Source organism: Carassius auratus, chromosome 5 (genome assembly GCF_003368295.1).
Source record: "Carassius auratus strain Wakin chromosome 5, ASM336829v1, whole genome shotgun sequence".
NCBI lineage: Eukaryota > Metazoa > Chordata > Actinopteri > Cypriniformes > Cyprinidae > Carassius > Carassius auratus.
The window spans coordinates 3287611-3305110 of NC_039247.1; the positions used below are offsets into that span (position 1 = coordinate 3287611).

Consider the following 17500-nt stretch of genomic DNA (forward strand, 5'->3'; position numbering starts at 1 on the left):
CTCTGACCCACATGCTCCTAGTTAGAGTGACCCAAACCACACACACACACACACGCACACACACACACACACACACACACACACAGACACAGTTCTTTGAAAGTCAATGGTTTTATGACGAGCAGTCCTCTCTTGGTGAGTGTGTGTGTGCGTGTGTGTGTGTGACAGGTCAGGCTCTGGTATGCACATGTGTGTCCCAGCTTTACACGAGACGCCTATCTAGACAGCACTTTAAAGTCATCATGGAATCAGAATGCACTATAAATTAATACATTTACTCACTTTCATTTATCAAGGACGCTTTAAACTAATCAAACGAGACATTTATAATGATTTCAAATAAATGCTGCTTTTCTGAACTTTCTATTCATCTGTTAATCCTGGAAAATAAAATGCATCCTTTTAGTTTTTGTTATTTTCGTACATCAAATTATAGTAAATGTTTTTTTTTTTTTTTTTTTCAAATGTGTTTTAAGTAATAAAAATGTTTTACTTTTGGAAGTTTTAGTTTGGTGTAACTTTAATACCAACAGACACGTGACCACACTGGTGCTTCTCTAGTCCTGACTGACAACTGAACAGATCATGCTGTAACCTTCACTTCCTCTCTGAGACACTGAGCATGTGTGGAGGCTTCGTTCAGCAGGAAAACCTTCCAGTGCTGGAAAATATATCACACGCCGGGGAAAAAGAGAGTCAAGTCAGCAGAAGCGGCCCAAACGAACCAGCTCGAGAAAAAAAACCCCTGAGATCATTTCTTTTCTATAGCGGAAAACTGATATAAAAAATTCCACATAAAAGCTGAAAGGAATAATGAGTGGCGAGCAGCAGCCACGAAGGCGCCGCTGTAGGAGCGAAGCCGAGATCCAGCGTAAATCAAGACGACGACGACGCTTTGACTTTGAAGTGAACGATCTGAGAGCTGAGTTCATAACAGTGTGTCACTTTAAGATCCTCCTGACCACGTCTCACCTCGTCATCCTTGTACCAGGACAGAGATTCGGCCGTCAGGACAAACCAGTACTCTTTAGCGCCGCCCTTCATGATGCCGATGTTATTGATGGTCAGCCATCCCTTCCTGATCACCTGAAACACATCAGCCGCTGACTGCATACTGTACATTATACTGTACACTACTGCTGAGAACACATACTGCACTCTCTCACTGTTTAAAGCCTTCAGAGATCGTGTGTGTGTGTGTGTGTGTGTGTGTGTGTGTACTGTGACTCGCTTCTGCCTCAAGTGGACAAATAAATAAAAACATAATTTAGCAACAAATCAGGCTCTTCTCCATGAAGTGAGCGCTTAAAAATTGTAATATAATATGAATTATAACCTTTAATTTTCAATTTTAAATAGCCTTAACATATATATATATTCATCTGTACAAAATATAATGTTGTATATAAATATAATTATTTTGATATGGTGATGAAATAAGGACAGGCGTGTTTTTGATAGATAGGTTTATCTCATCTTAAAGGGACAGTACACACAAAAATTAAAATACCTCACCCTCAAGGTATTCTATGTGTATGTGACTTTCTTCTTTCAGAGTCATATTAAAACATATCCTGGCTCTCCCAAGCTTTATAATGGCAGTGAACGGGTGTTAATTTTCAACAGTCCAAATGAAGTCCAATAAAGCCCGTCCATCCATCATATAAAGTGCCTCACTCGGCTCCAGAACCCTCTGTAGTGCACACTACGCTTTCACATCTGATCTGAGGAGACTTTAATTACTGAGACAAACACATATGCTTTAGGAAACACACACACAAACGACTTACCATGATTTCATCCTGACGCACCGGAGTAAGAGAACACAGAACAGGAAAAAACAACACATCAGTATTGAACACAGCTCAAACACGACGGATGCTAGAAAAGAGAAACGCCAGACACCATCTGAGACACGAACCCCAGCGACTTCTAAAATTGTGGGTTCACTATGAACACAAATCATGAGTTCATATACGCTCCTCAAACTAACTAAATCATAAATGTATCGTGCCATGTTTTGCGATATCAGTAAATATCGTATCGGTATCTCTATACAATGCACTATTCTGCATTGATCTGCATTCGCTGGGACTCATGTCTCCAAAACACCAAAAAACACGTTTACATCATCATCTATAGATGCTACGTCATGCTACGCTCATATAATGTGTATGTGTGTGTGTGTGTGTGTGTGTGTGTGAACAGAACAGGACTTTACACACATCATGCTGTCACTCGCTGCCCTTAAACATCTGATTCGAGCGAAGCAGAACTGTGTGAAGAGCCACTCAGCTTTCAGTTAAAGTTACACTGTGCCCAGAACGCCCCAGAGACGCCTGGTCTGAGATCAGTTCTAAGATAAAGCTTGTATGTGCACTGAGAGAAGCATGAGAACAAACCTGGCCCTGGATCAGTTGATAAGGGCATGAAGATAAAGAATAAGAAACACAGATGAGGAACAGAGGAAGGCAGACACTGGACACGTGACGTGATTAAACATGCACAGATAAATTAATATCGTCTGGAAATAATGAGTATAACTGTGATTCAATCCCCTTTACCTGATTACCAGCCGCTTTCTTCTTGTTCATCTGACTGCTTCTCTGTTGAGCACTGAACAGAACAGAGCTCAGTCAGTTACACACACATATATTCATATGATTCACAAATAATAACAATCTTTTTATTTTATATTATATTTTTTATATTTTATATATATATATATATATATATATATATATATATATATATATATATATATATATATATTATTTTATATATATATATAGTTTCATGTTTAATAATAGCAATAATAATAAATATTATTTTTCAAATTATTATTGATTTAATATTAACAGTTTTATTTACCAGTTTAATGTTAGTAATAATACAAGAATATAAACAAAATAATTCTTATTTTATATTATTATATATCTATTGTTTATTATTAATATTAATATAATTTAATAGTATTATTATTAATTTTTTTATAATTTGATATATTATTTATTCATTATTATTTATAATTAATATTAACAGTTTAGTGTTAACGATAAAACTGGTAATAATAATGTAAAAAATATTATTAATTAATAATATATTTATTATTTATAATGAATATAATTTAATGTTAGTAATATAATAATAATACTTTTTCAAAGTATTATTGTTATTTTATTTATTTAATATTAATAGTATGATTAATAATATTACCAGTTAAATGTTAGTAAGGATACCAATAATAATATAAGTAATATAATAATTATTATCTAAATACTATATATTGTTTATAATTAATATTAATATAATTTAATAGTATTTTTTATTTGATATGTTTATTTATTATTATTTATAATTAATATTAACAGTTTAGTGTTAATAATAAAACTAATAATAATAATGTAAAAAATATTATTATGAATTAAAAATATATGTATTATTTATAATGAATATCATTTAATTTTAGTAATATAATAATAATTATTATTTTTGAAATTATGTATCATTTTGTCATTAATATTAACAGTTAAAATGAGTATTATTATTACTCTTATTATTTTACTAATAATTGTGGCACTGTCCAGTGAACCACGTCAGAGGTCCAGGAAACATGAGTCACATGCTAAATAATAATAATGTTATAATTTTTTATATTTTTATTGCTTACATTTTATGTTATCATTATTGTTATTACTATTTTAATTATTGTTTATATATTTTTTTAAATTAATTATATAGTTAAACATTTGGTTTTATGGTCGTTTTGATCCTTTCCTATGTTTAGGGTTAATAATCGCGGCACTATTTTGAGTAATTTGATGCTAAGCTCACTTGGCAAACCCGATGAAGTCCTCGTGGTTGGTGTTCATGTACGCCAGCTCGATGTCGATCAGCAGCAGCACCTGACACACACACACACACACACACACAAGGAGAAATCATCAAATGAACAGCTGTTTAAACATGTTTCTGTGAGGTTCTGATGCCACGCACCTGTTGTTTAGTGCGGCTCTCGCGGTCGCGGATGTGCTGCGTGACGATCCGCTCCATCTCTTCTCTCAACATGGGATACTGGGCCAGCTGTGACACAATCACACGTGTTTGTGACGCCAGACTCAACATAACGAACACACTATCTTACATCATATGTGCATGTGAACAGAAGACGAGTGGACGCTAAGAAACGGGTTTGCATGCATCCACATGCACGTCACATGACTCTAAATTCCAATGCATCACTTGTGTTTCAAACAGATATCAATGACTTTTGGCTCTACAGTGTCTCATAAGCAGTTGTACACATGAATCATGCTCAAAAGAGTGTTCGGAAAGTAACGAGTCGACTTAATGTTGAATACTGTAAAATCTGCAACCTAATAAAATTTGGCAAAGGATAATTTGTAACAACACTTTTTTTATGCAAACACATAAAACTTGCATTATAACAAAAATGCATGAAAGAAAGACTCACTCCGAAGTAATAATAATTGAACAGAATGATTTTAAAATAAATAAGTTTGAAAAAAATCAACCCAAAAGTGCTTAAAGGCACAGGCAGAAAATAAAGACAAAAAAAATAGATAAAAGGGGATTTACTGTTCCTAATTCTTTCTTTTCTTTCAGTCTGTTGTGATTTCCTTTTACTTCAGCTGATGCATTGTAACCTGTAGTCAGTGTAGAATCACACACACACACACACACACACACACAGCAGTGTTTGGGGTCGCTGTGCCTCGGTGAAACACACATGATCAGGGATCAGTAGAAGTGAGTGTTTCTCGAGGAACAAACCAGATGAAGGAGACTGAGAATAGAGGCAGGTTCACACTGACGTCCCTTCAGTCTTCACACACACACGTGTGTTTATATACAGCCAAATCAACCCTGTGACATCACTTCATCTCCTCGCCCTCCTGTCGTCCCAAACACATGATGAGCGTTCACTCTAACACAAAAGGAGGATTTGTGAACTCCGTCAAGCTCCACAAACCACATTCGTGAATCAGTTCTAATGTTCACTCTGAAGCAAACAAGGTCTGTTCCTTACACAAAGCTTCTATATTAACACATATATCGTGCTTTTATGAGTGTTTGGAGCTTGAACATTTCCTTGGAAAATCTCTTTTTGTGCTTTGAGTTAAAAACAACAAGATGAAAGAGGAGAGAGAGAAACAGAGATGTTTTAGTGTGATGTTAGTCTGAGCCACGATGACGTCATTCTCACGCCAGAACACACACACACACACACACACACACACACTGACAGAACCAACGATAACTGAGAGAACGCCACACGAGGGAGCATGCTTTATTAAAACTTAAGCCGGGGACTTTGGATAAAATCTCTCCGGTTCTGTAAAGCAGGACACAGAGAGGTAAGGATAGACCGATAGTTGCTGGACCGATGGATGAATCCTAGATCTATTCTACATTTAGATGAGCGAAATACCTCTCGAACCCTAAACAGACGATACTGTAGATCCCTGTAATGATACTCTCTTCAAAGAACTTGCCTTCAAAGATAATGTCATGATGAAAAAAGGAGCAATTTTTAATGCAATATCAACAAATCAATTCAAGTTAAATATTACATTTTTTTATATGCACCCTATTCTTGTTACAAAATCTGAGAATACTGTACAGACTGATTTAAACAGACTTTCAATAAGGATAATTATAAATATTGCCTTGGCAACAAACTTAAAGCAAGCTTAAGTCCTACATTTACTAAAATAAAAAATTTAAGCTACTGTAAATGGAAGAAATATTAAAAAATACAATATTTACTAAAACTGAAAATGAAAAAAAGATATTCAGCTAAATAAAATAAATAGTTTAACTAAATCACATAAAGAATTACTGAAACTGAAATAAAAAATGAAAAATAAATATTAAAAAAACAAAAAGCACAAATAAATACTGAATCTGAAATAAAAATAATTGAAAGCAATATAGAATTTAAAAATGATAAAAATAACACAACAAAACTACTAAAACAGAAGATAAAATACAAATAAATTAAAGTTAAGTAGAATAAATATATATATTTAAAAAAATCACATAAAAATTACTGAACTGAAATTAAAATAAATTAAAGCTAAATAGAAGAAATATAAAAAATATAAAAGCACATAACAAAATTACTAAATCTGAAAATGAAATACAAATAAATGGAAGCTAAATAGAAGAAATTGTTTTTGAAAAACAAAATAACAAAGAATTACTGAAACTGAAATAAAAATAAATTAATTTTTTTTTATATTTAAAAAAAGCACAAAAATACTGAAACTGAAATACAAATAAATTAAAGCTAAATAGAAGAAATGTTAAAAATATATATATTTTACAAAAGCACATAACAAAATTACCAAAACTTCAACTAATATTAAAAAGAAAACTAAATACAAAATAAAAGCTAATTCAAAATATTAATAAATACTATAGTATATATATATATATATATATATATATATATATATATGTACATGTATATATATTTTATATACTAAAACCAACACATGGACAGCTTCTAAAATGTAAAAGTGCATGATAATTATAACTTAATGGATAAATATTTGACTCCTCTACAAATCTGAACCTAACACTATTTCAGCAGCTGATAAACACACCATTACATCCGTCTTCAGTCACACAAAATCAAATAAACGTCTAAACTTCACTGGAAAGATGTCACAGTGCCAAAACAATCCCACAATGCAATGCACAGATAAATCCAGAAGAAGTCATAATCATAACGACAGCAGCAACATTTCACACAATAACTACAATCCTGTCATCATATCTAACACAGCTTTAGTGTCTCAGGCTTGGAGCGACAGGAGGGCGAGAACACGAACTTCTCGTTTATCATCACCTACTTCCAGGTAAAACATCACCGACATTCCCAGCCACAGATACAGTCAAGTCCAGCCATCGGTCTATCCGTACGTTTAAGATAGACGTGGAGCTTCTTTCCGCTTTACCTTCTCACTACATTTGTGAATGGTGGAGGTGAGTTCGCTCACAACCATATCTATACATTTCAGGCACGGCTCGTTTAGCTTTTGGATCTGCTTTTTCACTATGGCCTCAAAGGCCAGGTCGGGGGTGAACAGGCCCGTCCTGTAGAGGAAGTCATGGAGGAAGAAGAAGAAGAAGAGAGAGGATCCGTACAGGGGGAAGAACGACAGACAGACAGACAGCACAGAGGAAAGAGAAGTCAGACATTGGTTTCTCCTCAAGCCATTCACCAGCCTCGAGACAGAAGCTCCCAGAACACGGCTGTGTGAACCGAAGGCAGTCTGAGAGATTGATCCAGACACACTCGCACGAGAACAGACTGCCTTCAGCTGCATCCCAGCCTTCCTCAAAACTCCTGCCTCTGAACACGGAGAGTTTGGGACGCTGAGGTGTGCTGGATGAGCCCATCCTTCATCAGAACTAAAGCAGTGCGTGCTTCGGACGAAACACTGTAAATGCACATTCCCAGAATCACATCTGAGGTTTTTTATCGAAACAATCACGTGTCTTGGTTTTCCTTACCAGTTATGTAAAGGTTGTGTGTATATATTTTTTTTTTATCTCGCGAAAAATTGCAAAAAAAAAAGTTAAGTTAAAAAAATATTAAATATTAAGAATATTAAAAACATTACAAAAGTACATAAAATTACTAAAACTGAAATTTAAATAAAAATAAATTAAAGCGATAAAGAATAAATGTAAAAAAAGAAAATACAAAAATATTAAGAATATTAAAAACATTACAAAGGTACATAAAATTACTAAAACTGAAATTGAAATAAAAATAAATTAAAGCGATATAGAATAAATGTAAAAAAAGAAAATACAAAAATATTAAGAATATTAAAAACATTACAAAAGTACATAAAATTACTAAAACTGAAATTGAAATAAAAATAAATTAAAGCGATATAGAATAAATGTAAAAAAAGAAAATACAAAAATATTAAGAATATTAAAAACATTACAAAAGTACATAAAATTACTAAAACTGAAATTGAAATAAAAATAAATGAAAGCGATATAGAATAAATGTAAAAAAAAAAATACAAAAATATTAAGAATATTAAAAACATTAAAAAAGTACATAAAATAACTAAAGTTTAAACTGGAATAAAATAAAGCTATATAGAATAAATGTAAAAAAAAGAACAGTCACTTAAAAAAAAATGAAATAAAAATAAATTAAAGCTAAATGTGTAACTTGCTGTTTCTTTGTGCTTTTGTAAAATTCACTATTAATTTCTGAGTGAAAATTGCTTCAAAGTTTTATTTGTGTGTCTGATATTATTAATATTCACCATGTGTGGCTTTCTCTTTTTACCATGTGTTTAAAGGAAGTTGTCACTACATTATAAAACTAAAAAACAGATTTACATTATTACTGTAAATGAAATATACTGTATGTTTTGCACTGCAAATTTAAGTTGATTCTGTAAAACGTGAAATCTTTATTTTACTGTAAAGCACTAGCATTCACAACTGCCGTTTTAACAGTAAAGTTCACAGGTTTTATCACCACCTAAATCATCTCAATCACACAGAAATCAAATTATGGTCTGCGCTCATCTAGCGGTGAAGCCTCAGCATCCGCAGCCCTCCGTCATGCTGCCATTCCTCCCAGAATCCCAAAGCTGCACACACACACACACACACACACACACACACACACAACCCCTGCGGCCCGTGACGGGCGAGAGGCTGGCGGGGTCAGAGGTCGATGGGGGACACACTGCGCCTCCAGCAGACTTTACCTTCTTGGTACACTGTCTAACAGTATTGACCAGCTCAGAAATGACCATGTCCACACATTTCTGGCACGGCTCTTTAATCTTCCCAATCTGCCTTTTCACAATGGTCTCAAAGGCCATGTCCGGCGTGAAGAGCCCAGTTCTGTCCGCCGGAGACAACGGACAGGAAAGAACGACAAGCAGAGGAGAGAAAGAAAAGGAGAAATTGGGCGGAAAGAAGAGTGTTAATCCAAAAGAAAGCCTATGAGAAATGAATGAAGAACTGAAACAATGGCTCCACATGTTCTACTGAAGCTGTGTTACATTCTTGTTACATGTGTTACATTCTTAAATGTATCAAATTGAGTTCAATTCCACAATTATGGGGTGGTGTTGGCGCAGTGGATAAGTCGCATGCCTTTGGTGTGAGAGACCCGGGTTCGAATCCACTGTGAGACACCAATGTGTCCCTGAGCAAGACACTTAACCCCTAGTTGCTCCAGAGGCGTGCGACCTCTGATATGTATAGCAATTGTAAGTCGCTTTGGATAAAAGCGTCAGCTAAATGAATAAATGTAAATGTAAATTAATGAAGCTGAGAATATCAACAAAACTAAAACACTGAGAACAGCTTCAGTAGAAAAGAGAAACTGGGTGCAGAGAAAGACGGAAAGGGTCTTATCGTATTAATGTAGTAGCATGTTAATTAATCAAATTATTGAAATATGTCCAACATTTAAGTTCAGTTTCATTATTTGACTATCAAGATGCTTGGATTTTCTCCACTGTGTAAATTAAATGTATATTTCTTCTTATTAAAGATCCAAAAGTGATCTAGTCAAGAGCTGTGAGGGATGGTTTAGTTTAGTAGGATAATTAGACTGCTGTCACTTTAAGAGACGTGTGTTTGATTGCACTTCAGACCCAAATAACTGTGTTTACGAGGATAGTTAGGCGTTTTGACACATACAAGTGTGTGTATTTAACCCTTCACGCCCTATAAAGCGGTAAAAATAACTCTCTGTGAGCACCATCTTCTCTCAACCCTAATATATATTAATTTTATAGAGCAAAAATGTTAATATGTAACAAAATTTTGTAACGCTTTAACGTAAGATACCATTTGTTAACATTAGTTAATTGCATTAATTAACATGAACTAACAATGAAAAATACTTTTTATTTATTAATTTAATTAACAACATGTTTTATGTAAATTAACGTTTACTAACGGAACTTAATTGTAAAGGTACTATTTGGTTTGCCTCAAAACAAAATGCATTAAATAAAAATGTATAATATTAATTATTATAATTAAAACAAATAAAATTCTAAAAGATAAAAAAAAAAACATTCAGGCAATTTCAGAATAATGCTAGTAAATTTCAATAATAAATAAACAACTATAATTAATAGAATTAAATTATAAAGGAACTGCAAGTAAAATAATGAATTAGACATTACATTTATTATAAGTAAATAAAACAGATTATTGGAGTTTTTTTTAATTAATTAATACTGTAATATATTAATTGATTTTTTGATTCTACATTTGTTTTTGCCACATGTTTTAAAAGTGCTTCTAAAAAAAGAAAGTCAAACGTTTTCTTTTATTTTAGTGATCTGGTTCATTAACATTATTTCAGTTCTGTCCGTTAGTTAACTAATGGGACCTTATTGTAAAGTCATAATTGTTTTGTTACATATTAATCAAAACAATTGCAATAAAAAATGTTAATAATGAATAATGTGAGATGATCTGGCTGGTGTTAGTTGTCGAATGTCATGAGTCTGATCACACAGCGTCCTGGTGTTTCTCTGGTCAGATGAAGTAGATGTCTGATGTTAGATGTGTGAGGAGATGATGAAGGACAGAGACACGTGCCTGATGCCGTGGATGTTCTTGATGGCGTAGCTGATCTCCTTCCGCAGCTCCTTCTCATTGAACTCCATCTGAGGAGAGACAACAGCAGCGTATTCAGTGTGTGTGTGTGTATGTGTGTAGAATTTAATCCTTCCAAACTTTGGACTGGAAGAGACACAAAAACAGCCTGTAGATGGCGTCTCTGGAGAAGTGCGCAGGTGAGTGTGTGTTCGCACCTTCACCAGCTCGAACGGGAAGCGCTCGTGGAAGATACGGTTGATTCTGGCTCCTCCAGACAGCTCATACGTGTCTATCTGATCTCCAGAGCCCTCGATGCGCTTCTCGAAGTCCACCGAGAACTGCTGCACCATCCTGAAACAATCAGTGTGTTCACTACATCTGCAGATCTGTCACGAAGAGCTCGATTAGTTCGTGTGCAGAGACGGAGAGTGTGAGGGACTGACTGCAGCAGGGCTTTGGTCTTCCGGGACGGATCGTCAGGACGGAAGTTCTTGTATTCCTCCACTTCCTTCTCGATGGACAGCAGCTGGCTCTGCAGTTTGGTGCGCAGCGCGGGGAGCGTGTCCCGGATGTGATTGGTCAGTTGCTGCGGAAGAGAGAAGAGCTTGAGGATTCATTTCTACATTTCTTTCTGCAAAGCTAAATATAAAACAATACAAGCATATAGTGGTAACAAAATGTGTTAATGTTACTACGTAGACTTCTCATAACAATAAAAGATCATATAACATTATTTGTCTATGTAGCCTAATTAATATTCATGAGTTTGGCTCTTCATGACTCCGCCCCCACAGCGAGCCGAGAGTGTTAACACATTTCAGGTGTTAGATCTGTCACCTGGTTGAGGGTTTTCTGCAGGAACGGCGTTCCCATGCGGTCGGCCAGGTGTCTGTAACCGGGATGAGACAGGAAAAACTTCCTCTCCGCCGCCATAGCTGCGTTAATATCCTTCTTCCCGTCGATGTCTTTCTGACTGCGGTTCACCACACCGATGTAACCTGGAGTCACACAAACACATCACAGATAGAGAATCTTCTCCATTTCTGCAAATGTGAGTTAAATCATCATTTGTTTCTGTGAGTTACATGACATTACATGAAGAGCATTTGATGGAAAACCTGAAAACTGGAGCCCAGACTTTCCCGTAAATGTCCTTTATAGAAAAGAGTGTTTAATGAAATGAAGAGAGTGTGTTATTTCTCCACTAGAGGGAAACAGAGAGGTGATCACCTGCTTTATCCCCAAAATACCATAGTTATTAGTAGTTATAGTTTCTATATTTTTCTAAAAAGCACAGAAAAAAATGTAGTAAAAAAAATAAAATTAATTAATAAAAAAAATAATAATAATTTTAAATATAATATTGTTTAATTATTTACAAGAATATATTTTAATAAAATATAGTTGCATATAATTCAGTATTTACAGTATTACAGTATTTATTTTTTAAAGATTAGATTTTTGTCCCTTTGTATTAGAAAGCTATTGATGAAAAGTAAATAATTAAATCAACAATATGAAAATTGACAATAAATAATAGAAAAAAAGAAAATCAAATTAAAACACTTGCTAAAAAATTAACTATTAGTTTATCATGTGACTATTATCTGACAGAGAATCGTGAACATGCAAATGTGTTATTAAATTATTTAAATATTTATATACATTCTTTTAGGACATCTAATCAGAAGCTTTTTCGCTTAAATTGAAATAAATGTAAATTATTTTATAAATTAAATATTATAATAAAATATAATAATAATAACATTATATTTAATTAATATAAAATAATATAATAATAATAAAATACATTAATAAAACAATTAGGACATCTAACCAGAAGCTTTTTTGCTTAAATTGAAATAAATTAAAATTATGTTGATAAATTAAATTTTATAATAAAATACAACAATAATAACGTTATATATAATCATAATAAAATATTTTTTTTTTTAAATTTGAACTATTGAAAAAATATAAATATGAAAAATATTTAATTTAAATAATTATTCATCTTTTTTACTTTAATAATAAAGTAAAATAAAATATTAGAAAAGTAATATTCATAATAATAATAAATTTCATAGCAATGAATTAATGTTATTTCAGTTATTCTGATGAATGGGGAAAGTTTTTCATCATAAAATAAAGCAGTCTAAGCTGTTGTAAAGTGCTTGTGTGAGTTGAGGATCAGGATCGGGACAAGAGCAGCTGTGTTATCTGTTAGCATATTCTGATAGAGATCATCAGGTGACCCCTGACCTCTCCGCAGCGGCAGCAGCTTGTTCTCCAGGATATCACGAGCATCAGTCCCTTCATCCATCAGATCCAGCTTAGTGATCACACCGATCGTCCTCAGACCTGCTCACACACACACACACACACACACACACACACGCACGCACAGAGAGAGACACACAGAGACACACACACACACACACACAGAGACACACACACGCACGCACAGAGAGAGACACACAGAGACACACACACAATGTCTTAAACAAATGTTTTGCTGTACAAATATCAAAACATCCTTAAATAAAGATACATTTACTGGAGATGCAAAATGAAGATATGATTTATTTTTATAATTAGTTTATTCTCAACATTTAATTTAATCTAATTTACAGTTTTTCTCGAAACAATTTTTTTTATTTGTATTTAATGAGTTTATTCTCAATGTTTAATTTCAACTTTTTTTTTCTTTTTTTTTTTCTGTTACCAAAATTTTTTTCTCGTAATTTCATGAGTTTGAGTTTTAACGTGTTTATTCTCACATTATAATGACTTTAATTTCCAGATAGTTTTATTTTTTCATAATTGCTTGGCCCTAATCCTCTTCTGTATCGACAGAATAATGTGTTTGTTGCTTTGGTTTTTGAGGGGTGGCAACATATGGCAGATGTATATATACTGAGTTTAGTCACAGTTATCACAGTTTGATGATAAATATATGTGCACACTACAAAAGGACAAAGCTATCATTTACAAACTTAATCTCATGCAATCAATGTCTTGCATTTGAAACAGTTCATATAAGGAATAAGTGACCATACCCCATAAGCACCACACACTCACTAATGCATACAGTATGCATCAACATGTCATTAAGAGCATTATAAAAGATTCAGTGTTATCAATATGTCAATTTATTATAAGAAACACAAGATTTTAATAACCAATGACATTTCCAGCTGGGGAGACTCAACTGATTTTCTACAGTTTAGTGTTAATCATCATCTAACTCAACCAGTCAAGAGCTACATTTAGCCTCAGATGTTATATGAATATGGTCCTGAAGCATAGCTTTTATTAGCTGACAATAATAATAAATAAATAAACATTATAGGCACAAATACAAATGTACTTTTAGAAATTGTTTCTGAAAAATATGGTGTTATTGTTTTGGCAAGTTTAAATTAAAACTTCTATGAAAACTTGTGTGATATTCCTTTAAAATAATGTTTTAGTATATCTTTTTTTTTTTAAGTATATTTTACTGTGCAATTTCTTACATAATTTCTTTGAGTTAGACCAAACTTTTACTTTGGTGGGTTGTAGACAGAGTTTCTGGTTTTTTTTATAAACTATTATTATTAGCTAATAGGAAGTATAGCATATCAAGTGTGCTAATACTTGAAGTATAGCATACTCTACTGTGCAGTAGTACTATATTTCTGTTTAAATTTCTTCAAATAAATGTATTATTATTACAAATCACAATTGTAGCTCTCGACATTTACCTGTGGCTATAACTTTATTATGAATCGTATTTATTTTATAGTCTCAAGCATTCAGAAATCATGCAAAAGGAAATTAAGCAGTTTTACTATGATAAAACCATGGTTTATTTTTGTAAGGGTTGTGATATGCACGTTTTTTGTTGAAGAAAGTATAAAGGCTGTGTCATCTATAGCAAAAAGGTGTCCAAAAATGGAAGATTAAGTGAATATGAATGAAATGTTTGGTCAGTATCCTAAACAAGGATTTGATCGTCCTGTAAGTGTAACAGCAGCAATCACATGACATTTGTAATAACATGTACATAACATTGTTTATTTTGTATTTGCCTACATTATGTATTTTAACAGTGTTATTATTAACCAATCATTATTGCCTCATTATTTTTTTATATAATGCATTTTAAGCCATTTTAAAGGCTATTGATGGCTTAAGTCTGTTTTTATAGCAACAACAAAAATATTACAGTATATTAATACTTTGTAAATTATTAGAGTTTGGGGATCGCAAATCATTTGAATCAGTTCGGGAGTTCGGAGCGGTTTCGCGAATCATTTGAGTCAGTTCGGGAGTTCAAAGCGGAATCGCGAATCATTTGAGTCAGTTTGGGGTTCGCGAATCATTTGAGTCAGTTTGGGGATCGCGAATCATTTGAATCAGTTCGGGAGTTCAAAGCGGGTTCGCGAATCATTTGAGTCAGTTTGGGGATCGCGAATCATTTGAGTCAGTTTGGGAGTTCGGAGCGGGTTCGCGAATCATTTGAGTCAGTTTGGGGATCGCGAATCATTTGAGTCAGTTTGGGAGTTCGGAGCGGGTTCGCGAATCATTTGAGTCAGTTTGGGGATCGCGAATCATTTGAGTCAGTTTGGGGATCGCGAATCATTTGAGTCAGTTTGGGAGTTCGGAGCGGGTTCGCGAATCATTTGAGTCAGTTTGGGGATCGCGAATCATTTGAATCATCTGGATTTCGTAGCGGGATCGCGAATCATTTGAATCAGTTCGGCTGTTCAAAGCGGGTTCGCGAATCATTTGAATCAATTCGAGAGTTCAGAGCGGGTTCGAGATTCATTTGAATCAGTTCGGGAGTTCGGAGCGGGATAGCGAATCATAAATTTTCAAATTGGCCATAAGGGTGGCAAGGCTTTCTTTTAGGGTAGCATTTGCCCCTGATCACACACACCCTGCGGGTCGACTTCTTTGGCGATCTTCAGGGCGTCAGAGTTGGCCAGGTCAGAGTTGGCGGGCGACACGGCCAGCAGCAGACAGTTGTCTTTGGTCACAAACTGCATCAGCATGTCTCTGATCTGATGCTCGATGTCTGCGGGCTGATCTCCCACCGGCACTTTAGTCATCCCCGGCAGATCCACCAGAGTCAGGTTCAGCACTGCACACACACACACACACACACACACACACAGTCACCCTCAGAGTATCCTGACACCCGTCACATGTGCTCCTGTGAGGTGTGTGATCGGACCGTTTGGGGAGTAGACGCGCAGGTTGATGGGCACGGGAGAAATGCCTTTATTCTGTCCTGTGACTCGATCCGTCTCCGCCTCGATCTCCTGACGCACCTCATCGAAGTCTGTGAACTTCTTCCCCTTACAGTGGAGGAACTCGGCATATTCTGAGAGGAAACCGTTATCAAACACATCATTGCACTGGAAACAAATTCACCATATAAACCCAGACGTATGAAATAAGACAGAGATAAAAATCTGTCATCATACATCATATAGACCGATACAGTGAGAATATATTCAGAGACTCAAACTGAGCAAAAACAGATTTCTATGATGAAATCCTGATGCTTATAATGTAAATCAATGAGATCTTTATAACAGTGCAGGCGATAATGACATCAAATGATAAAAATATCAGTCATCGTCGCTCTATATCTCCAGTAACTTAAATGGAAATAACCCTTTAACACTAGCGTTTTCTATTCTTTTTCTTTTCTTTTCTTTTCTTTTAATTTATTTTAAAAATGACCCTCTGACACTAGTGTTTTCTATTCTATTTTTTATTCTATTTTCTTGTTTTATTTTTATTTATTATTAAAAAATCACCCTCTAACACTAGAGTTTTATATTCTTTTTCTATTCTATTTTTTTTTCTTGTTTTATTTCTTATTTCTTAAAAAAAAAGGCCTCTAACACTAGTGTTTTATATTCTTTTTCTATTATTTTGACTTGGTTTATTTTTATTTATTTTTAAAATGACCCTCCAACACTAGCGTTTTCTATTATATTTATTTATTCTATTTTCTTTTTTCTTTTTTCTTTATTTTAAAAATGACCCTCTAACACTAGTGTTTTCTATTCTATTTATTTATTTGATTTTTTTTAATGACCCTCTAACACTACCGTTTTCTATTCTATTTTTTATTCTATTTTCTTGTTTTATTTTTATTTATTATTAAAAAAATCACCCTCTAACACTAGAGTTTTCTATTCTTTTTCTATTTTATTTTCTTGTTTTATTTTTTATTTATTATTAATAAATGGCCTCCAACACTAGTGTTTTCTATTCTATTTATTTATTCTATTTTCTTTTTTATTTTAATTTATTTTAAAAATGACCCTCTAACACTAGTGTTTTCTATTCTATTTATTTATTACATTTTCTTTTTTATTTTAATTAATTTTAAAAATGACCCTCCAACACTAGTGTTTTCTATTCTATTTATTTATTCTATTTTCTTTTTTATTTTAATTTATTTTAAAAATGACCCTCTAACACTAGTGTTTTCTATTCTATTTATTTATTAAATTTTCTTTTTTATTTTAATTAATTTTAAAAATGACCCTCTAACACTGGTGTTTTCTATTCTATTTATTTATTTATTTATTTATTTATTTTTAATTTATTTTAAAAATTAACCTCTAACAGTAGCATTTTCTATTCTATTTATTTATTCTATTTTCTTTTTTCTTTTTATTTATTATTAAAAAATGACTCTCTAACATTAGTGTATTCTATTCTTTTTCTATGATATATTCTTGATTTCATTTATTAAAATAAAACCCCTGCCTCGTGTCCTGCGTTACAGCACTAACACATTGTTGCTCTTTTGTTAGTTTGATTGCTTCTATTGTCCTCAACAATATAAATGAAA

General features: G+C 33.3%; 1 protein-coding gene across 14 annotated transcripts in view; it reads right to left on the reverse strand.

The window, feature by feature from the left end:
* The window catches only part of LOC113071072 (dynamin-1-like), a 48360-nt gene that overhangs the window by 22505 nt on the left and 8355 nt on the right, over positions 1-17500 (reverse strand). For 8 of the 14 annotated variants that reach the window (XR_003280023.1, XR_003280030.1, XR_003280029.1 and 5 more), the window contains exons 3-16: positions 15860-16009; positions 15563-15766; positions 12901-12999; positions 11476-11636; positions 11082-11224; positions 10854-10989; positions 10639-10706; positions 8778-8916; positions 3997-4083; positions 3835-3905; positions 2565-2616; positions 2403-2408; positions 1791-1802; positions 973-1086 (exon numbers count right to left, since the gene is read on the reverse strand). Coding sequence is in view for 3 of the 14 variants with exons in the window: in XM_026244474.1 (XP_026100259.1) it covers positions 973-1086; positions 1791-1802; positions 2403-2408; positions 2565-2616; positions 3835-3905; positions 3997-4083; positions 8778-8916; positions 10639-10706; positions 10854-10989; positions 11082-11224; positions 11476-11636; positions 12901-12999; positions 15563-15766; positions 15860-16009 (1442 nt within the window). In the remaining 11 variants the exon portion in view is untranslated. Of the gene's footprint in view, positions 1-972; positions 1087-1790; positions 1803-2402; positions 2409-2564; positions 2617-3834; positions 3906-3996; positions 4084-6986; positions 7126-8777; positions 8917-10638; positions 10707-10853; positions 10990-11081; positions 11225-11475; positions 11637-12900; positions 13000-15562; positions 15767-15859; positions 16010-17500 lie in introns of all 14 variants that reach the window. The other 6 variants (XR_003280027.1, XR_003280036.1, XM_026244478.1 and 3 more) reach the window with 3 other exon arrangements.